The sequence below is a fragment of the Zalophus californianus genome, chromosome 2 (assembly GCF_009762305.2).
Source record: "Zalophus californianus isolate mZalCal1 chromosome 2, mZalCal1.pri.v2, whole genome shotgun sequence".
NCBI classification, from domain to species: Eukaryota; Metazoa; Chordata; class Mammalia; order Carnivora; family Otariidae; genus Zalophus; species Zalophus californianus.
Window position 1 is genome coordinate 16,226,830 of NC_045596.1, and position 22,665 is coordinate 16,249,494.

Below are 22,665 nucleotides of genomic sequence, written 5' to 3' on the forward strand. Positions count from 1 at the left end.
TACATGAAATCAGTTACAAACACGCAGAATTCTCTTGTCGACCATGAAATTTACTTTTTTTAATATAATTCTTTATACTAAGAAAATGTCCCTTATTTTTTGCTTTATTTTGCTTTACTGTTGCTTCACGTTTTATACAAAAACAGCAACTTACTGCTTGTTGACATGCAATTATATATTATTTGTAACATTGTTGCAGACCTGGGGTGATGGTATAACTCCACAGAAACAATACTGACCTACATCCTGAAAGCCTCAGATGTTCCTGGGCACTAAATGCCTTGAATAATTTAGGCAGATGCATGAAAAGTTTTTTAGAAAAGTAATTGAAATGTTTTACCACTACAATCTTAACACTCTCAAGGCTGATGATTCTGGAACTAGCTCTTTGAAACATGTTCACTTATTTTTTCCTTGCCTGCCAATTGTGTAAAATGCCTCTTGTTTGTTTTAGACCATTATATAAAAATATGTGTTAGTAATTGATTGGCTACATTTACCATCTCCTGGGGATATTCTAGACTATCATATATTTTAACAGCTACCAATAAGAAGATACTTATATGGTGTTAGTAAGCAAAAGCCTTACTGATTTTTTAAGGAAGAGTTCTGGGTTTGGTCTCTATTTTAAGGAGATATGTGTTATTTGCCATTATTGAATTATAATTTGAATAATTTTATGCATATAACGGATTTTGTTTTATTACTTATTTTGAGCTTGAGTGATCAATAATATTTATATATTACACGGACTGCGTAAGAAAACATGTTGAATAGAACAGTTGATTGGCCTTCATAGGCAATCTTTAAAATTCATTATTTTTACCTCATTGTTAAGCAGAAAGTCGTCTGATAACTATTACTTACCCAGAAAAAAAGCCATATTCTAAATACCAAACACCTATAGGATAAAACACTGATATTACTAAAATCTTCAAATTATGGCAGTTAATAGAACTGTTACCAAATTATTCAATAAATTGCATTTAAATATACTGTATTAATAATTTAGAAATTAATATTTCTGATTCACAAATTAAAGATCCAACGTCAGATTGTTTTCATAAATTCTGATAGAGTTTTGCCTATTTATTGACAGCAGTCAAAATAGGTTTTTTTGGAAACACACTGTATATGTGATATCGTGGCTTAATTGTCAGTAATTTCTGATCATTCAATTTACATTAAAGCAATAACAATAGAATTCAGGACTAAGAAGGGTTCTTTGGGCCTTCTCTCCTTTTTCTTCCTAGATTATATTAAAATTTTAGCTTACCTATAGAGTCTTCATAAAAGAAACATCATTGTCATTACAATGAATGCAGACTATTTTAAATATAAGATACCTGATGTACCTGTCATTTAGCCCTTTGTTTCCAGTAGTTCTTCATTTCACTTTTAAAACAAAAGCTTAAACTACAGGACAACAGTTCCTCAGTAAATGCCCTGGCATTAATTGTCAAGTCTAATGAAATGATTATATTCAACTTTGCGATTGTATGAGGTTCTGATTTCATTTCCACTAAGTGACATTATTTTATAAGTTGGAAAGGCCATTAAAAAGCACATAAGCCACAACAGTAAGGCTTAATCCAGATGTATTTGTTTTTGAAGATCTCCATGATTAGTTTTTCACTTACGTTTGCATGTTTACTTGCCTACCACCATTCTATATGGCATTCTAGATATTATAGTGATAACTCAACAGAAAATCTATCTTGCAGAGAGCTCATCATGTAGAGGAATCGACAAGAACTTAATTTGTGCTGTGCATCTCGTATGCCATTGCTTTTCCTGTAAGAGCACTGTGCTTCAAAAAAGTACTACAAATATTTGCAAAGCATGACAATGGCTGTCATACTCTGCCATCCCCCCTATAATTGCCATAGTAAGGAAAGAAGGAAGAGACCTTCACTAGTTTTGTATATGTGTTGATTAACCTTAATTGGGATTACTCTTTCTTTCCTTCTTGGTGATCTTTACTTTTGCAGGAATTCACCATTTTGGCTGTAAGTAAAAGTGTCTGATCTGAAACATAATGCCCTCCCTTTTCAATCCTGATGTACCTTCTTCTAGTCTCGGTCTTTTGCACCTTCTTTTTTTTTTTTTTCAAGAAGCAACCACAGATCTTTTGAGCTTCTCTGTTGTCCTTGTAGCTCACCTTCAACTTCTTCCTGGATGTTGTTCCCGAAAGCTGTTGTTTCCATTCTGCCGTTCTGAGGAACAGTGGAGGCACCTTTCAGTGTAGCCCCTTCTTTGTGTTTCCAGGAAATCTTCGGTAGTAATACTCTTACTATGGTCATAAACATTCTGCGGGAAGAATGCATGTCATGTAAACAGTATTACGTTTCCAGAGCGTCTGTAGCTTTTTCTCCTGCTTCCCTTCATCTTTCCTCTCGGTCTTACCCTTGGCCTAGTGGATGGTGTAGTGATTATGTAGCGAGATTTTCTGTTGTGCTTGATCTAACCATGTGGTTGCCAGGTATGAGTAAAACATGGTTCCGTCAAGCACCATGGAACGTCACGCAGCTTTCTACAGCATGACAAGCTGCTGAGGCTTAAATCAGGATTTACTTGTCTCCTTTTATAAAATCAAAATGAAAAAAGAGGGCTTTTTTAGGCATTTCCGAAGATTATGTGAGAGGGAGAGAATAATATAAGACCATAGAAAATTTAAAAACCTGAGTACATCTATTTGCCTTGAAAGCCCTAATTTAAAATGATATATAGGAATATGTTTCTTACTGGATACATTTTAAATTCTTGACTCAGAGAAAAAATAAACTTTGTAACAATGAATAGCCATTGTATGATTAGCTGTCAACTAGGCTAGAATGGCTCATAACTGGATCAGCAGAAAGTACAGCTGTGAAAAGCTCATCTCTATTAATGTTTTCCTGTCCTGTGAATCTGGTTACTCTTTTTTCCAGCAAATTCCAAGCCCTTGTTTTAACCCTCTCCTGACATCCATTGACCAAAAATTCCCCAAGTTGTCTCCCTGCTGCATAATCTATAGTTATCTTACTATTTTTCTTCCTACGAATTAATGACTATTCTAACCTTTAGACTCAGTATCTTTTTTTTTTTTTGCCTTGAATCCTCAATAGGTACAGAAGATTATCGATCAAAATTAAGTGGGGACTGCTTTGCAGATTTGGCTTGCCCTGAAAAGTGCCGCTGTGAAGGAACCACAGTAGATTGCTCCAATCAAAAACTCACCAAAATCCCAGACCACATTCCCCAGTACACTGCAGAGCTGTGAGTTCATCTCCCAATAAAATCCGGGTTGGGAGGGAGGGAATGAAAGCATCAGAGCATTGCAATTTTTGTCTTTCCCTTTTATTTTTAAGAATTACATTGATTTTAATTAACACACATGGCCATAACTCTTCTTTGCACAAGGATATATTAGAAGCTATCTTACTTCATCTTGCTGATCCAAAACATGACTACAGAAATTAATTTATGTCTCAAAAATTCCGTTAGTTCTTAATAATGCTAATAATAAGAGCATTCCTTTGATATTTATTTCTTGGGTATTATTTATGCCTGCACCCATTTCTAAACATGTAATAGATTTCTAAGGTATATAGTCTTTTGCAGCAACCACATAAAATAGTTGGTGAATCACCATTTTGAATCTCTGTTAATTAGGAATTCAGTCAGAGAGCCTTTATCGGCTTTATTACCTCACTGACTCGAAGGTGGTAGGATTCTGTGATTATCAGGTATTTAAAGCACAGAGGATACTTTTTCCCTGAACAATGGATAGCGTAGCAGGAAAAGCTGAAAGGACAATGAGATCAGATTGATATTTATAACCCTACCTCGAGCCTAGCACATACTAGGTGCTAAAATGTTTGTTGAATCATCTATAGACTCTATGCCAAGTATGGTTTGCCTTTAGTGATTTTATTTATAAAAGTCACACTAGTTTTCTAAAAATTCAAGAAAAACTTGGTGAAATCTCGTTGTTTTCTGAACATCTTAGCAACGTTTATGTATAGCACCATCTGGTATTTGCCATTAACTGCTTTGCAAAGTTGGTTGTCCTTTTATGCTTGCATAATCCTTTTGTCTTCAACTAGCTTGTAATTCCTTGATGACAGGGATTGTGTTTCATAGTTTATCTCCCACTGTGCCTACAACTCGTGCCTGTTACTCAATGAATCCTGAGCAATTTGAATAATTAAAAATAATGTAATGCTTTCAAAGAGATGACAGAAACTACCCTGTGGCTATAGTGATACTTTTTTAAAATTATTATTATTATTCCTGTTAGTTTTTGAATCTATTTCAAAGCTCCAGGGTTTTTGGTTTTTTTTGAGGAATTTTTTTTTATTATGTTATGTCAGTCACCATACATTTCATCATTAGTTTTTGATGTAGTGTTCCATGATTCATTGTTTGCGTATAACACCCAGGGCTCATCGAAATACATGCCCTCCTTAATACCCGTCACCAGGCTAACCCGTGCCCCCACCCCCCTCCCCTCTAGAACCCTCAGTTTGTTTGCCGGAATCCATAGTCTCTCATGGTTCATCTCCCCCTCCAAATTCCCCCCCCTTCATTCTTCCCCTCCTGCTATCTTCTTCTTCTTTTTTTTTCTTAACATATATTGCATTATTTGTTTCAGGGGTACAGATCTGTGATTCAACAGTCTTGCACAATTCACCGCGCTCACCATAGCACATACCCTCCCCAATGTCCATCACCCAGCCACCCCATCCCTCCCACCCCCACCACTCCAGCAACCCTCAGTTTGTTTCCTGAGATTAAGAACCAGGGTTTTTTGAAATGTGTGGAGACCATGCATGCAGTAAAAGGCCTGAACTCTGTTGCTGTGGTAATGCAGGGAGTTTTGTATATTTCCAATATTATTAAAAACAATAATGCAATTTATATCTTCCAGCATGATAACAGCTTAAATAGGCTTACTTGTCAATTAAGAATTACAGCACTAGCATCTAATTTATTATTCAGGAAAGTGTGTGTGTGTTTTAAGAAATTAAGGATTTTGTAAATTATACATTTAAAAATTAGTACTGGGAGGGAAATATTTGTAAATCATATATATGGTAGGGGACTCATATCCAGAATATATAGTTATTACAACTTAACAATAAAAATGTACATTACCCAATCAAAAAGTGCTCAAATTTTTGTATGCACATTTCTCCAAAGAAGATATACAAATGACCAATAAGCAAATGCTTATTATCATCAAGCTAAAAAATGCTTAGTATCATTAAGCATTAGGGAACCCTAAATCAAAACCACAATGAGAGCCACAAAAACAAACAAACAAACAAACAATTGGACCCCTCATACATTGCCAGGGGGATATAAAAATGACAAATCTTTGGAAAACAGTTTGGCTATTCCTCAAATTATTAAATATAGTTTTACCATGTAACCCAGCAATTTTACACTAGTGTAACTATTCAAAGGAATTGAAAACGTATATCCTCACAAAAACTTCTACACCAGTGTTGGCAGCAGCATTATTCATGAAAATCAAAAAGTAGAAGCAGCCCAAATATCTATCAGCTGATAGATGAATGAACAAAATTGGTATATCCATACTATGGAATATTACTCAGCCATAAAAAGGAATGAGGTACTGATGTATGCTAAACATGGATGAGTCCTGTAAACATTATGCAAAGTGAAAAAAGCCAGGCACAAAAAGCCACATTTTTTTTATGACTTCACTTATATGAAATGTCTGGAATAGAAAATTCCACAGAGACAGAAAGTAGATTAGTGGTGGCCAAGGATTGAGGCAGGGAGGGAAACAAATTGAAAGTGATTTCTGATGGGTATGAGCTTTTTCTTTTGGGTGATGTTCTATGTTCTAAAATTAGGTAGCAAGCATAGTTGCACAATTTTGTGAATACACTAAAAAACACAAGATTTACACTGTAAAAGGTTGAATTTTATGGCATATAAATTGCATATCATAAAAGCTATTAGTAAAAAAATATATAGAACAAGAGATTCAGAAAAAATGGTCTAAAATGCTTTCTGGGGTAAAAATACTTTTGGAGGAGGGGCAATAGTGGAAAAAAGATTTGAGAAACTTTGTTCTACAGATTACTGAATGAGAGCTGGTTTTGATCTTTGATTATTGGTTTTCTTTCCTGTATACCTCTTAATATCTTATTTTGAGCATAAAAATTGAGTGAAATGGTGAAAAAATCAGTGCTTCCACAGATTTTCTGTGACATGTATTCTGTTTTACTTTAGAATAATCACGAAATGATCTTACATTTCTGTACGAGAAATAAAAATCCCTTCCTGGCTGTTGGTGATAAAACTTTTGTTTCTTTTTTCTCTGAGGCGTCTCAATAATAATGAATTCACAGTGTTGGAAGCTACAGGAATCTTCAAGAAACTTCCACAGTTACGTAAAATGTAAGCTGTGCATTAGCCACCTTTTAAAATTTCTGTGGTGTTCTGTTGTTTTTCAAATCCCTGTGCAATTTTATTCAGATTTCTTTGGAAATTGCAAACTATAAAAGATGTGGAGAAATTGACTACAATGACTACCTGTGACATGAATTTAGGGTAATTTCTGAGAAGAACCTGAGTAATCACCTCTTTTCTATGTATTCAAGGATGTCAACCACATTTTCTGTAGCAAAACCCTTGCATCTTACTTTAATTCAGACAGCTGGTTTGTTATGTGGCCACAGCAGGAATTCGGCAATCTAAGCTCATTAGAAATGGGTTCAGTAGTGTTTTGTAACTTCCTTTACTATTCCCTAAACCATGCTGTTATATCTCTTTCAGCACATTCATGTCAACTATTTGACTTTTTGCTTCATTAAACTTTCATTAGAAGATAGTCAGAATTAATGATTGGTAAACTGGCTTGATAGCTCATCTGTGTTACTACATATTCACAACTCATATTTTAAAATAAGTTTATAAACTCAGCAGTTCCAACAGCAGTCAGGCAGTATTCTCCCCTGAGGAAGAGGGAGGGAGGGACAGAACAGAGATCAAGCATGTCAGGCCAATGGAACAACCTTCATATAAGAGGAAACATCAAAAGGAGAAAAGGAGTGTTGCTTTGTAATATCTGTGCTTTTCTATGTGTGAATGGCCCAGGGTCACATTGACTATCCGTGGCAGAGCAGACTACGTCCTGTGCACTTGAACCCCATATTATACTGCCTCCCAAAGAGTTTCTTATTGTTTGATTGTTCTCATTTTCAGTGACATCGATTGCCCTTTCGTTTTATTCATGCCTTTAGATTCACCACATATTTATGGAGCAACTATTGCATGCAATGCTCTGAGAGGAATAAAATGATCCATAAAAATGACCCTTGTTCTGGGGGCATTCCTGGTCTTGGAGTGAACAATGAGAAAGAGAAAAAATAGAGCCTATAGGAAGGTGTTACCTCACCTGGATATTTTTGCCCTTTGGCCAAGCATTGTCCTGTTTTGTATCATACAAATATGGACAGTTAAGTTGGATGTTTTGATACATGCTTACAATGAGAGGTTTAACTGGGAACAAACCCATATTCAGATACGTTTCTGATGTGATCTAAATGCTCACACACTTAACCCATCCTTCTTTCTACACAACTGCCTTCTTTTAGTCTTTAATTCATTCAATAATTTTTATCAGGGGCACTTATTTTAAAAGTTCCTTATCAAGTTTTGTGCTGAACATTAAGGTTTATAAAACTCAATACCAGACCTCAAGAACTTTATATTCTTGGGGACTCTTGTAGATCATTTTGACATGGATTGGGCTGGTATTTTTCACCACCCACCTTCTCCCTCAGTACTATCATCAGTTTGACTTGATAAAAGAATAGAAAGTGGTGTCTTTTCAGAGCCTCTGGTGTGTTGGGCAGTGAAGAGCTTGGAAATTATGAAAGACCTTGTTCCCTAGAAGAAAAGGATCAAACATGTTGTCTCAGTGCCCTCGTTGTTAGAAATAGCTTAAAATCTTGTTTCAACAATTTTTTTTATTTAGAAACTTTAGCAACAATAAGATTACAGACATCGAAGAAGGAGCATTCGAAGGAGCTTCTGGTGTCAATGAAATACTTCTCACGAGTAATCGCTTGGAAAATGTTCAGCATAAGATGTTCAAGGGATTAGAAAGCCTGAAAACTTTGTAAGTATTCTGATCTGCATAGTGACTCTTGCAGTATTGTAGTTCGCTGGTCAGTATAATTCCAGGCTGGGGAATAGTGCGGACTTCTCACCCTCCCGTCTCTGTCTCTGTCTCTCACAAACACACAAACACAAAACACACGCACACACACACATTTTGTGCATGCAAACATTCCCTGACTCGAACGCCCCTGACTTCGGTGTGTTGCTTTACAAAGATCAAAAATGTCTCCTGGCTGCTGCCGATTCCTCAACAAAAAAAAGGTTGCCCTTCTTCCAATGCTGGTACGGATCTCTCCCCCGCCCCACCCCATTCTGCTTCAGAATGTTCATCCCCTTGCATTTTCCTCAGCCTCCATCTAACATTCACTTTTGGCCCCTGGGCTTGAGCTTCAGAATCCAATCCAAACCCTGTGGCAGAATAACTAACAGTTTATCTGGAAACCACCTTCTTTCACTCCTGTGAAGTCTTAGTGAGAAAGAGAGACTGACTCATGGTAGATCTTGTACTATCTATTTCACAGAAACATGCTAAGAGGTATGTCTACGAGCTCAGGGGTAGGGAAGTTAGGAAAAAGAAATTCTATATGTTTCCAAAAATGTTGTTGGCCAAAGAGGACAGGGATTGGATTGAATAGCAAAAACAACACTTTGTTACTTGAATTTTCTACAGTGCATATATTTAGTTTTTATGATCTCTAAAGTATATATTATGTTTGACAAAAGTGGCAACCTAAAAACTGGAAGAGACACAGCCCAAAACTTGGAAGCCTTTGGAAGTTGTGAAGGAAACTACTTGTAACCAAGAAGCTGCTGATGGTGATTGCAGTGGAGAGAGGTCCAAGCTCCGCCATGTCTCTAAACCATCACCCCGCCCCCTCAGAGCCACAATCAGGGTGACTGATAGCCGAGAAGGCCCCTGCCTGCTCAATATCAGATGCAGAAGGAGAAGACCATTTCCCCAGCCAGTGTGGATGCGTTCATGGCTTCCTAAATTCAAATCCTCCTGAAAAATCTCTGCCCGTGTACGTAGATGTGTGCTTCTTGAGCTTCACAGGGAAAGTGTGGCATTTAACCTCCAGCAGGACCAGCCCAGCCTGCAACCCTTCCACAGACTAACTTGAGCCCCTTCAAAATGTTATGCAAATATTCCTTTAGTCTTTTTATGGAGGAGATACTGAGGAGAGGAGAGGGGAGAGCAGAGAAAATGTACCCCAGGTGGATCCATCTACTCCCGCTCTCCTCCCCCCACCACCGGGCTGCCTCCGGCAACTCAGCAAAACAGGAATCCAGCAAGCAGAAACCTCCTTTGTTGGATACTAGTTGGGGGACTACTTGTTACAGGAACCTTCTCTTTGGAAGGGGCAGCATGAGGGATGGGGAGAGGTGGGGAAGGAGGTGGAAGGAGTCTGTATCCCACCTACCGTTAGTCTGCCTTGGGCTGCCATAACAAGATACCACAGACTGATGATTCAACAACAGAAATTTGTTTTCTCACAGTTCTGGAGGCCAGAAATCCAAGATCAAAGTACTGAGAGGGCTGGTTTCTGGCAAGATCTCCTCTTGGCTTGTAGATGGTGCCTTCTCACTCTGTTCTTATATGGCCTTCCCATGTGTGCGGAGAGAGCAAGCTCTTGGTGTGCCTTCCTCTTCTTATAAGGACGTGAGTCCTAACAGAATAGGGTCCCACCCTTGGGACCTCATTTAACCTTAATTACCTCCCTCAAGGCCCTCTCTCCAAATATAGTCACTTGGGGGTTAGGGTTTCAACATATGAATTTTAGAGCACAGAGTCAAGTCCATAACACCGACCTAGGCAGCTCATTAAAGTGTTTTTTTCTGACTAGTTCCATTCACAGGACTCTCCCTGAGACAAGTCCTCCTTCATTATATTTCTAGCAATGTTTTTGTGCCTCATATTTGGCACCTAAGACAGATGCCCCTGGCTGTCTCCTTCAGCCACTCTGCTACACAAGAATAATAGAGCATTTTAGAGCCAAGCTCAGAGTATTCAAAGGACAAAAGTAGGTTTGTCTAGACATATGTATTTCTCCAAGTGGTATCTCTCGGCTTGGAACTGTGAAGATTGTGACAAGGCGCCCCCACTATCCCTAGACATCTTAACTCTGTAGGACTAGTAAACCTCTTAGTAGTACGTGCACAGATTTCAGTGAGGCTGAATATTTGACGTTGCAGGCAAAATGTAGTACCTGTGTGTGCTTCTGGATTTTTCTAGCAACAGAAAGCAAAGCTTTCTTCAGCTTCTCCCAGGGGTCCGTGACTTCACCAAGATTAAGACCAAGTATTCTTCGTTACTTAACAGCAAATGATAGTGCTGCTAGAAATACCTTTCTGTTGTGTATTTGCTTCCGAACATAAAGTGATGCCTTGATAAGGACGGCATCATTCTTTCTGTCTGTGACTTAGCAGATCGCCAAAATTGATATTTCTTATTTATTTCTATAGATAAGATAAAATTCTAGAATTTTAAAGGAACACTCTGTTATTCATTTCTTTTTGCCTCTCTGTTTTATATACTGCAATCTTCTAGAAGGGTAGGGTGGTCTACACATGTCTAGAAAAATTAAGGGAAATAACTTTTCAGCCTTATTTCTCAATAAGATTCGTGGCAACTATTCATTTTTACGTGGGGGCTTTTAAGAAATTTTTCATTCCTTTTCTAAGGCCCACAAATAAACAGTTCAACGGAGAATTAAGAATGGAGCCAAAACTTCAGCAGGGACGAGGAAATAATCCTCTTAATGGCAATGACTAAAAAATGTTTAAAAAAGGTCAGAATTCTTTCAAGAGAAGCGTATTTAAACTTCACTGTGAACAACTGGAATCTGTTAATGATCGCCTCTTTTTAAGTTCCAAACTTTAAAACAATAATTTTCATAAATAATTTGTGCAAGATTTGTGGGTGCTCCATCTCATTTGGGTTCCCCAGCCCGTGCTGACATTATCTTGGCCTGTGAGTCCTTGAGGTGCCCTCTGTTCTCCATCCGCTGTGACTATTGATTCTTCTCGGCTTCCTCTCTGTTAAACCTCCGATGTAATGCTACCGTGGATACACAGATCACGGGGCTTCAAGGGCTCAGAGAGCTGTAGGTGAATTGGGACATTATGTAATCAGGCAAACACAGTTACAGCATCAGAGGAAAGAACATTCTAACCTCATCAGAGGGGAGATGGGGCCGGGAGTCCACGCGAGGCTCACCGGTCTCTTCTGTAGTGCAGTGTGATCATTGTAAGCTACGCATTTTATTCTCGCGCAATTGTTGGTGTACATCCGCAGTGATGCCTAATGACAAGAGATCATTCGGAAACCAGTTAACGAATGTTGCACATTTGCAAAGAGGGGTTATTTGGGTCCTCGGATAGGCAAAGCGGATTGCTTGATGCTTTCTCTCCATAACCATGTTCTCTTTTCCCTCAGGATGTTGAGAAGTAATCGTATAAGCTGTGTTGGCAATGATAGTTTCATAGGACTGAGTTCTGTGCGTTTGCTTTCTTTATATGATAATCAAATTACTACCATCGCACCAGGGGCATTTGATACTCTCCATTCTTTATCTACTCTGTAAGTATGAAGGATAGTGTTCATTTATGCATGACTGACCCGGTGTATTATATTTCTTATTTCTTTTAATAGCATTTTAATGCATTATTAGGCATTTCACAAAAATGTGATCAAGTGTTTATGAATCGACAAAATGTGTCCATGTTAAGGTTATTTTAATTTTTCTAAAAATATTACCTACTATCTTATATTAAAATTTAGCAAAACTTTAACTATTTTTCCATTGACTCTTTTATAATAATGTGATGTGGCTTCATTTATAAATTTTCATTTTATTATAACTTGATGGCACTGCACATCACAGAAATGCTGTAGATTTTCTCTGGTGTTCTCACATTGGAGTCTTTTCAGCCCAAGTATCATAAAAACAGAGCTTGATAGGGACATTGCCAACAAACCATGCTCAGAAGGATCATTCGCCGTGACAGGAGCTACATTAGGATGACCAGACCAACAATAAAAACTGTTCACTAGAGGGCATTTACTATGATATTAGGAAAATATTGAAGAAATAGGTTGAGCCTGTCCAAGAGGATATTTTATGTAGACAGTTAGAAAATAAAGAATATTTGTTAGTCTATAGACACTCAGAAGGTGTTTTGTTTTAAGCCCTCTAAATAATGTATTTCAGTTCTCTTATATGTCAGTATCTAAAAAGCAATGTTTGAGATGATAAATCTTATAACAGATTTGATTTCCTAGTAATGATGGCATCTAAATATACTAATCTAACTCAAAAGGTAGTTAGAAAGAAAAAAAAATGTCCAACATAAGTCACTGAAGATATAATTTGAGGGAAGCATCCATCCATCAGTAAAGTACTTAATCCTCTTTCCACATAAAATGTGACACTTTACATCGAGTGACTAATTTGTGCATATTAAAGATAGCATGTTTATAAATAATAAGGTTGTCAATAGGTTTGTGCTGAAGTGGTGAGATGCCAAAAGTATTGAGATTTGTAGAAGTAAATTCATTTTTATAACTGGCATTTAATCAACTCAGCTGTCAGTTTAGATGGGAAACCTATTCTCTGGAGCAAATAAGAGATGGAAATCTTGAAATGACAAATTAATGAAATAGCTGTTGTCAGGTTAAACTCAATAATATAAGGTAATCAGCCTTCATCTTTATATTAAATTACTGCATTATCAGTGGAGGGAAGTTTGACAGCAAGTCAGATCGCTGATGAGTTTAAATTATCTCTAAATGAGATCTCTATCAGGATCCACTGCGTAAACCCCAAAATTGCTGCCTTTGCTTTATTTTCCACATGAAATTATTTGAAGAATTCTTATGTAAAAGTGTTGTTATTTTTTTAAGTTCCAAACGTACATATTTTAGCCAAAAAAAAATGCATCCTGTATGGTGTGTATGATTATGAATGGGGGAAAGAGATGCGGAGGGGCACGGGCAATACAAAGAATAAGAAGGAATCATTGCAGCAGAAAAAGTGTGGGGGAAAATGGTAGCATGGGGTTTTGAGAAGGAACAAAGCGAAACCCTAAACTCAACCCTGCCTTGTTTGCATGCGGCTCTTAGAAACCTGTTGGCCAATCCTTTTAACTGCAACTGCTACCTGGCTTGGCTGGGTGAATGGCTAAGGAAGAAAAGAATTGTAACTGGAAATCCTCGTTGTCAGAAACCATACTTCCTCAAAGAAATCCCCATCCAGGACGTCGCCATTCAAGACTTCACCTGTGATGATGGTAAGAAAGCCTTGCTAAATCTTCCGGCACCAGACGTTCATGTGACCCATCTGATGCTGTGGGGCCCAACTAGAACAGTGTGTCCTAGTTCAGGCAACAGATAGTTTTGTGCCTTTTTTGCTTTTGCTTTTTGTTTTGTTTTGTTTTGTTTTAGAAACAGGGCACATACTTCCTCAGATTTGCTTTCACATCCACGTCCCTTTGATTTGTGTTTCTGAATGTTTTATTTAAATTTTCCAGTTTCCAACTTGTGGTTGGTACTATTTATGTAGTTTCATTTTAACTTTATTATTCTATGCCTCTCTTTTAGTAACTGCCATTTTCAAAGGAGAAAAGCAATTGACTTAAGAAAATAGAAATTCTAAGAAACCTAACGAAAATAACAGTTTTCACTTTTTAATGCTCTGTATGTATCACCATATTTGATTCTCGTAATAGCCTTGTAAGGTAGCAGGTTTTGTTATTACTGCCAGGGAATGGAGAGCCCCTTTGAGCCTTATATTTTAAAATGGGGGGCCTGTACATTATCTGCTAAACACTTTACCCCCTTTATGTCGCTTCATGTCTGTGTCCTTATAATTTCTCCATAATTCAGTGTAAATTTACATACTCTTATTATAAGTGTAATTTGTATAAATAACCGAACAAAGAAAATTACTGTTATGATTGGAGGGATGATATAAATAGTGAGTTATTTTCTGGAATTCGGCCCTAGGCAGTCTGAAAGCGGTGCTGTATCCAATGGATGGCATCAATTTGTAAACATTCCATGTGCTGTGTGTACCGAAGTGAGCTCGTGGCTCAAGACTCTTTTGTTTGTTAAGCTAAAAGCATAACATCCCTTCTTGCATTTTCAAAGCCACACATCTGGGTTTTCCTGTATTTCTTTTGGCAAATCAGGCAATGATGAGAGTAGCTGTTCTCCACTCTCTCGCTGCCCCACGGAATGCACATGCTTGGATACAGTGGTCCGATGCAGCAACAAGGCCTTGAAGGTCTTGCCCAAAGGTATTCCCAGAGACGTCACCGAATTGTAAGTAGAGCTTGCCTTTCTGTTTCCTTAACAATTAATATTTCAACAGGGAAAATGGAAACCAAACAAAAATCTTCAGAGTCCTATTTCCAAATTCTATTCTACAGGCCATTAAATAGTATCATGTAAAACCCAAAACAGATAGTATAAAAGCCAATTTAGATACACTTGGGAAATGCTGGTTGTGTGTGTTTCTCTCTTATTCATTGTAGGATTTCTGTCTATATTATGCTAAGGTGCACTGTGAAGCTCCAAGAGAGGGTGGTAAAATATAAGATAGCTCCCATATGTTTGTCCCTATAGTCCTTTTCTCATGGACCATCTTGCAAGACTCATGTTCCATCAAATACACCTTGGGAAATGCTGTATATTTAGTTTATCTACATTGTCTGGGATATTCCATATGGTTAATTATTCTTTACCACTGTGTCCACTGGGAGAATAGCTTCCCACATGGGATACATAAATATCTAGGATGTAGAAGAAACTGGCATAATCTTTATCCTTAAAAAAGACGTACTGCCCTTTGGACTTGAATTAGAATCCTTTAGATCTTGAAGGGTGTGGAGCCAATTATCCCTAACATTTTCATATCTGATATATGACCACAGATGACCTGGTCAGTGTATACTCATCTAGATACCAAGCACCATGAACACTTTCTTAGCTGCCTCGTGTTATATATGTGGAATGGAATAAATCCAAGAACAAGCTGCTTGAATAATATGATGCATGTGTGCTCCATTCCATTACGTAATCTGCATACTAATATACCAGGAACAAATGCTTGGTATGAGTGCAGTTGAGTCATTTTGCCTCTGTTTATATTTTTCTGGGTGGAACTATACATCAAAAATGATTTAAGTTCCAATGTAATTTGTGCAGATGTGTCCCTATAATTCATGCCCATGTGTGCAAGCATTCTAAATGAGCAGCTTTGATAAACTTTTGGCAACGTGGAACATAGGTAATGAGTTTCAAGAAGATGTCACTTCAGTCATCAGAGGACTTATTTGCAAATCATGTGCAGTTCTATGAACCCTAATTTGGTCCTGAATTGAACACTTAGGGGAAAAGAAGGTGTGATCTTAGCGCACATACACAGAAGGTCCCTCTTAGATGTGAACTGCTATGAAGTGTTAAGTTTCTCTCTCGTGCTGCCAGTCACAGTTGTTAATTGACTATAAGCACTACTTTGTGTGTGTGTAATTAAATACTTAATTCTTATTTTAATAAGTATTTATTTCAGAAGATTACTCTCCATCCAGCTAGATGCCTTTAGAGTATTCTGTATGCACAGCATTGATTCTGGGAACACCCCAGCCAAGAACACAACACTCAGCATAACCAGATTATCTTGAACTCGGAATCCCTTTTTTTTACCTGGCCGATTACCTTAGTGCTTCTCCCCCTGATGCCTATCAAATAATTTTAAATGTTCTTTAATTTCCTTATTAAACTACATCTGAGATCCTTCTTGATTCATATCCTGTCTATGCCATCCATATGTTTCTTCTTTCAGACAGTTCAATGTGTTTCTTTACAAAGTATTAAAAAGTAGTATTTTTCTAAAGAAATATGTTACAGAGATGAGGAAAATATTAACTCATCTCTTGTGAATTCTAGTTTTACCTCCCCAAGAGCTTATTCTTAGAATCATACAAAGTCAGCAGGATCCTTCTCTACAATCAGGTACATGCATGTATTAGAAAAATTTCATTGCATATTATATTAAATTACTAAAGAATTCGGCAAATTAAGGACATATTAGTGGACAGTTTTGAACAAATGGTATCTCTTATTTTTAATCAGTTCCATATAATTTCCCTCTTAGATTGTTTTACATGTAAACATCCATAGCATACATTCTGAATCCTTTTAGCTTTCTGTTATGACATTTTCCAGAATAAAGGGAGAATACTGAAGTCTATGGGATTATGCTTCCCTCTAGTGGTACCAAGAAATATGTAGGTGGAGGAAAGAAAGGAGTAAAAGAAATCCGAAGGCAGAAAATTTGAGCGGGCATGAATTAGAAGTCATAACACATGCCCTCTTCTTATTTCCATATTTAATACATATTTTGATAACTTGTGCCTTTTAGATAACTTTTTATTTTGAACTATTTGAAATAAATTATTATCTGAGGCAATTTCTCAGCTACTTCTGTATCCAGCAAAAATACAAATAACCTCAACCTTAGATCTCAAGATGGACCACGACACTGGGGGAGGAGGTGCCCTCTGCCAGGGGGTCAGAATTGTTTGTGAGCACATCTACAGCCAGACAGCCCACGTTGCTGAAAGACATTTTAACCTTCATTGTCTATATTCTGGGAAAATACAGCCTTGTTTGAGATGGAGTTTTTCTTTTTGTGACATTATGGACAGAACCTAAAGCATTCATTCATTTTTATGCCTTGCTGGTTAGCCCAGTGTCTATCTATTTTCAGATTATCCTGCTGACTTTATTTTTTTTTTAAAGATTTTATTTATTTATTCATGAGAGACAGAGAGAGAGAGAGAGAGAAGCAGAGGGAGAAGCAGGCTCCCAAGGAGCAGGGAGCCTGATGTGGGACTCGATCCCAGGACCCTGGGATCATGACCCGAGCTGAAGGCAGACGCTTAACCATCTGAGCCACCCAGGCGCCCTATCCTGCTGACTTTAATCAGAAAAGGAAACTTCACATATATGTGGTTATTTGATTATTACTTTTACATATATATGTCGTATTTGTGCCTTTGATAAAGGGTGTGATTTTCTGTAAAACCTTCTAAAATTATTATCACAAAGCAGATATACAGTGGTTAAAAACTATTTTTAGGTTATTTTTAACTGAAATCTAATTCGAAATCCTAAGTATCTCCTTTAAAGCATAGATTGTTATTTGCTAAGTGTATGGATCCCTATTAGGGTGGTGAAGAGTGGTCTTGCCCTCAGTAGCAAGGTTCTGTCAGTAGTGAATGCATTTCATGGTATTGTCCCCACGTAAATAAGAGCAGACTGGAGGCTGACGGAAAATATGGTTGATTGAATGAACCTTCTTCTTGACGCACAAATGGTTGGACACGTGGTTCGTGTCATTACATAAACCACAAAGAATTGGGCTCACCAGTCTCTCCTTGGTTTTATAATTTACACTAAGTGATTCCATAAAATAATTCTACTGGATTGGACAGCTGCGCTTTTTTTTTTTCATTTACTTCTTTTAAATAACAATCCCAGCTAGAGCGAACGTGATGTCTTAAAGCCAGAATTGCGAAGTGCTTCCTTGCCTCAGTTAAAAGTGAAACTAATTTATGCCACAGCATTGTTCCTTTAAAAAAAGATAATATTGTTTCCTTGTTTTTAGGTATCTGGATGGGAACCAATTTACATTGGTGCCTAAGGAGCTCTATAACTACAAACATTTAACACTTATGTAAGTAACGTATTGTATTTTTTTCCATCTTTGACTTATTCTAGTTCACCAAGATGGGGGTAGCAAGGGGCAGAAGATTTAGTGAACCTTTCAGATAATATAAATCATTTACAGTTAGATGCTTCCCTCCTTCCTCATTGCGGTTCTGGATCACTAGGTGCATCTTCATTGAATATCAGTCAGGCAGTGGTGTGTCTTAGAGAAAGGACCTCCTCGATTCAAAATACAAATATGATAAAGTCTAAGTATCAGAGAACTAGAGAAATGCAGTAAATTCGATACTTCTACTGATAATGAACATGGGCTATTTTATGACAAGCCAAGAAAAGAAAGAAAGAGAGAAAGTAATGGCTTTATTCTTCTTGACTTTAAGCAAAAGATTGTGGATGATAATAACTTTACTCATAATACATTTTATTAGGTTTGATTTTCTTATATAATACGCTCTAAGTTAAGTTATGGATTTCCAGTATTCGAATTTAATTTTATGAAATTCATTTTTAATTCCACAGTATTTAAGTAAACTTGACAAAGATGCTGACATTCTGAGCATAAATTTCAGCACTGACTTTTCACTTGGCTTTGATGCCCTCGTAAAATAACATCTCTCTTTTTCATCAATGTAAATGATTTTTAAGTGATAATACAAGATTATATTTAAATATACCAACATTTCGATCTAGTCATATGCACAATATTTTTAAAGAGATAATCTTACTGTATATAATGTCATACTTAGAGTAGCCTTGCTGGTAATTGATAAAGCTTCTCAAAAAACAAACAAACAAAAATAAGCAACAGGAGTAAATATAAAGGGAAATACTTTAGTTTAAGTCCTATGTTTTTTTAGAATAAATATGGCTGGCTGAGGAGGCCAATTTCTAGTGTTCCTACAATAAGGAGGTTGATCCCTAGTTAGTGAATTCTAGAAATGTAAGTCACAGAAAATGTTACATTTTTCAATGTAATCTTGGCCCTAGGAAGGTTGTGGTTGGTTAAAACACTGTTAATCCTTTTCAGTTTCCCTTAAACGTGCAAGAAAATCACTTTGTAGAAAGTATGTAGGACTGTTTAAATGACAAATGATTAAATTAAGAAAGAGAGAATATCCCCTAAGATGTCTTGTTCTGCCTGCCTCTCATTCGTTACTTATTTAGTAGCAGCAGGAACTGATTACATACACTTTGTTCTGTTAAATAAACCATTAAATTGCTGCAATTTCCGGAGGGTCACTTCGGCAGAACTGGGTCATTTATGGGACACTATGCAATTATTTAAGACCAGTTTGGAAATGAAAAATGAGCATTTGTAGATCCAGAAATGGCTTTATACCAATGACTCATTTATGCTACTCTAGGCAAATAACTGCTGCTAACATAGACACACTTATTTACTTTCTGAATTTAGGGATAGTACTTCAGCAGCCAAGAAGATGGATCATGAAGCTCCTATAGCATTCCTACCATTTCTCAAGTTGTATAGGTTCATTTTACTGATATTTTGGTCATTTTAATAAAGGAATGGATAATCTTAGGTTCTTTTGCATTTTACATTTATTTATATATTTTGCTTTAAGAAAAAGTAGTGAATATACACACATACAGTGATCATAAACCATGACCTAGAATTTTTCATTTATTCATAAATCTTCCTTTTATTTATGTATTTAGCATTCTGCAGTAGAGAAAAATCAGTGAATATATACATATCACTCTATGACTATGTGTATTATATACTCACTCATTTCTTCCTATTGCAAAATTGCCAAAGATACATAATATGCCATTGTATATTATATATTATTATATTGCATTATACTGCAATATAATTATAGTCACAATATGTATTACATGTGTCATGTCATATATAGTCGCAGATATATATAATAAAAAGAAGATCAAGTTCACTGAATATAAATCACAACCTGTAGTACCAGTTATACTTGGCTATAAATAGCCATGTAGCATTGGTTAAAAAACCCACATCTCTCTTATTTACTTATTAATTAAACCGATATTTATTGAGGACCTGCGTGTTGTGTGCCAGTGACTTTGCCAAGGGCAAAGTTTTTCATTATGGCATTGCAAATGTAATCAAATGAATGCTTTTAGTTATCAAATTTGCCTGTGTGTACCAGGGAAGCTAAAGGATATGAAACCAATGGAACGTTCAAGAACAAAGGTGTATCTCTCACACATAAAATGTGTCCATTATGAGGGGCCTCCCCATGTCTTTGCTCTGGGACCAGGACGCAGGCCCTGGCTGTGGAACGTCACAAGTCTTGCAGAAGAGCAAGCAGAGGGCAATACGGGAAGCGTGAGCTCGTTCTAACCTTCAGTTCTGAGGTGGCCGTACTCCCTTCAACTGGCCAAAGCAAAACATCATCACTTCTACTTTCAACAGGCGAGGCGTGAATAATTATGACTATTACAGTCCATCCCAGGGGTTATCCAGTGTTTGGTTATTTTCAGGTAAAAGCTGAGTGCTGGCAGTGCCCCTGTGATCAAGCAAGAAAAGCCTTCTCTTTGGAAGAATCACTAATATTTCACCTTCTCTGCTAACAGTTCACCCCATTTGTTTCTCTTTTCTCTTGTAGAGACTTAAGTAACAACCGAATAAGCACCCTTTCTAATCAGAGCTTCAGCAACATGACCCAGCTCCTCACCTTGTGAGTATGAAAATCGGGTCCTGAATATTTATTAATTCACTGGACAAAATGCATTTTCCAGGCACTTGGACATTCTCTGCTAACAAGACAGATAGAGCCTGCCCTCAATAAATATAAATATTGTTGGGAGAAAGAGACAAGAACAACCTCAATTAACAAACAACTACAGATATTATAAAAACCTGTTGGGTTCCAGAAAAGAAACAAAGAATAATTTATGTTTGTGGTGGGGCTGGGAGAGATCCTTAAGAAGTCTGTCAGCTGAGGGAGGGAATAGTTGAGGCATTAGCATCAGCCGGGGCAGGAAGCATTCTAGACTGTATTTAGAAAGAAATATGCTGTATTACTGAAAACACAGTCACAAAATACTGTACATCAATATTCCCAGGTTATAAAATGCTGAAACAACCTTTTTTTTAGCCTTTTTATTTTTAAAATGACATTTGGCCATTTGGGGGTATCTGAGTAAAACAAATCTGCTATGTATGCTTTCAGAATTCTTAGTTACAACCGTTTGAGATGTATTCCTCCTCGAACCTTCGATGGCTTGAAGTCTCTCCGATTACTGTAAGCATCTTATGGTCAACAAAATATCTCTTATCTCAGGGATCTGAGTTTTGGCTTGTGTTTTTTACCGATTTAACTGCTTTTTTGATCCTTGGGCATTTTCAGACATATATATTAGGATTTACTACAAATTTGGAAATAGGAAAATTACATCTTTTCCTGTATCACTACTCTACAGCCTTTATTTGGATGATACCACATTGTTGCTGTAGTCATTGATTTGGTAATAATAATAATATGCAGATCCAACTCATTTTGAACAAAATACAAGACATTTTAATTTCTTTAAAAATTACATAATCAATGAGTACATTTTTACTATTAAAGCGTATTTTATTTTATTTTAAAGATTTTATTTATTTGACAGAGAGGGAACACAAACAGGGGGGAGTGGGAGAGGGAGAAGCAGGCTTCCCACTGAGCAGGGAGCCCGATGTGGGGCTCAATCCCAGGACCCTGGGACCATGACTTGAGCCGAAAGAAGATGCTTAACAACTGAGCCACCCAGATGCACCTAAAATGTATTTTAAATATATGAAGTGAGACATGATTCCCAATCACAATCCCCTCCCCCAGAATTAATAAACAGTTTTATGTTGTCTTCTGTCCCTTTTTATATGCATTTGCTTTTAGATGCTGATACACGTATGCCCACGGCTCTACACTTTCTAAACAAGCATAAATAGGATTTGTTCTTGTTCTGTCATCGGCTTTTATTTGACAATATGCTTTACAGTATTTCCATTCCATCATATAAAAATATTCCTTAGCTGTTTAACTTGTACAAGAATATTCCATAGGATGAAGGAACCATAGCTTACTTAATCATCCCCATCTTTAACTCTCATGTGGTGGTTTTTGGGTTTGGGGGGAGTTTTTTGTTATTTTTTAGTGGGGGGGAAGGGAAGAGGGAAAGATTGAATCTTAAGCAGGATGAATGCCCAGCACAGAGCCCGACACGGACTCAGTCTCACAATCCTGAAATCATGACCTGAGCTGAAATCAAGAGTGAGACGCTTAACCGACTGAGCCACCCAGGTGCCCCAACTGTCATGTGGTTTGAGTCCAGATTTTCATTATTCCATACTGTGCTGGAATGAACATCCTACACATTCATCTTACTGTCAAGTGTGTTGTGAGGATACCAAAAGTAACTGTCAGGTTTTCCCTCCAAAACAAGAATTTGTCAGTTTACAAACTTATTTTCCACCAACTCTCTTTTAGTAGAGTACTGTTACAAAGCACTCTGGAAAATATTGAATGGTATTAATTCTTTCATTTTTGTTCTATGACAGATTGAGTACCTATTTTAATGGAGTACCTATTTCAAAGCACTCTGGCAAATATGGAATAATATTAATAGTTCTATGACAGATTGAACATTATTTTCCATTCCTATTTTAATTTGAAATTCTAATAACTAGAGCATTTGTGTATATTTTATTTTTTTATTGATTACTTGTGTTTCTTATTCCATGGGCCTGATCATATCATTTCTGATTTTCTATTGGGTACCTTGTCTTTTCCTTATTCACATACATTTCT

At 36.9% G+C, this 22,665-nt stretch overlaps 1 protein-coding gene across 4 annotated transcripts in view; it reads left to right on the plus strand.

Moving 5' to 3' along the window:
• SLIT2 (slit guidance ligand 2) overlaps positions 1–22,665 on the plus strand; it is a 360,826-nt gene that overhangs the window by 277,468 nt on the left and 60,693 nt on the right. For all 4 annotated transcript variants that reach the window (XM_027599650.2, XM_027599652.2, XM_027599651.2 and 1 more), the window contains 9 exons: positions 3,108–3,258; positions 6,343–6,417; positions 8,000–8,143; positions 11,582–11,725; positions 13,268–13,434; positions 14,335–14,467; positions 17,817–17,885; positions 20,482–20,553; positions 21,049–21,120. In XM_027599650.2, the coding sequence (XP_027455451.1) occupies positions 3,108–3,258; positions 6,343–6,417; positions 8,000–8,143; positions 11,582–11,725; positions 13,268–13,434; positions 14,335–14,467; positions 17,817–17,885; positions 20,482–20,553; positions 21,049–21,120 (1,027 nt within the window). The remainder of the gene's footprint in view (positions 1–3,107; positions 3,259–6,342; positions 6,418–7,999; positions 8,144–11,581; positions 11,726–13,267; positions 13,435–14,334; positions 14,468–17,816; positions 17,886–20,481; positions 20,554–21,048; positions 21,121–22,665) is intronic.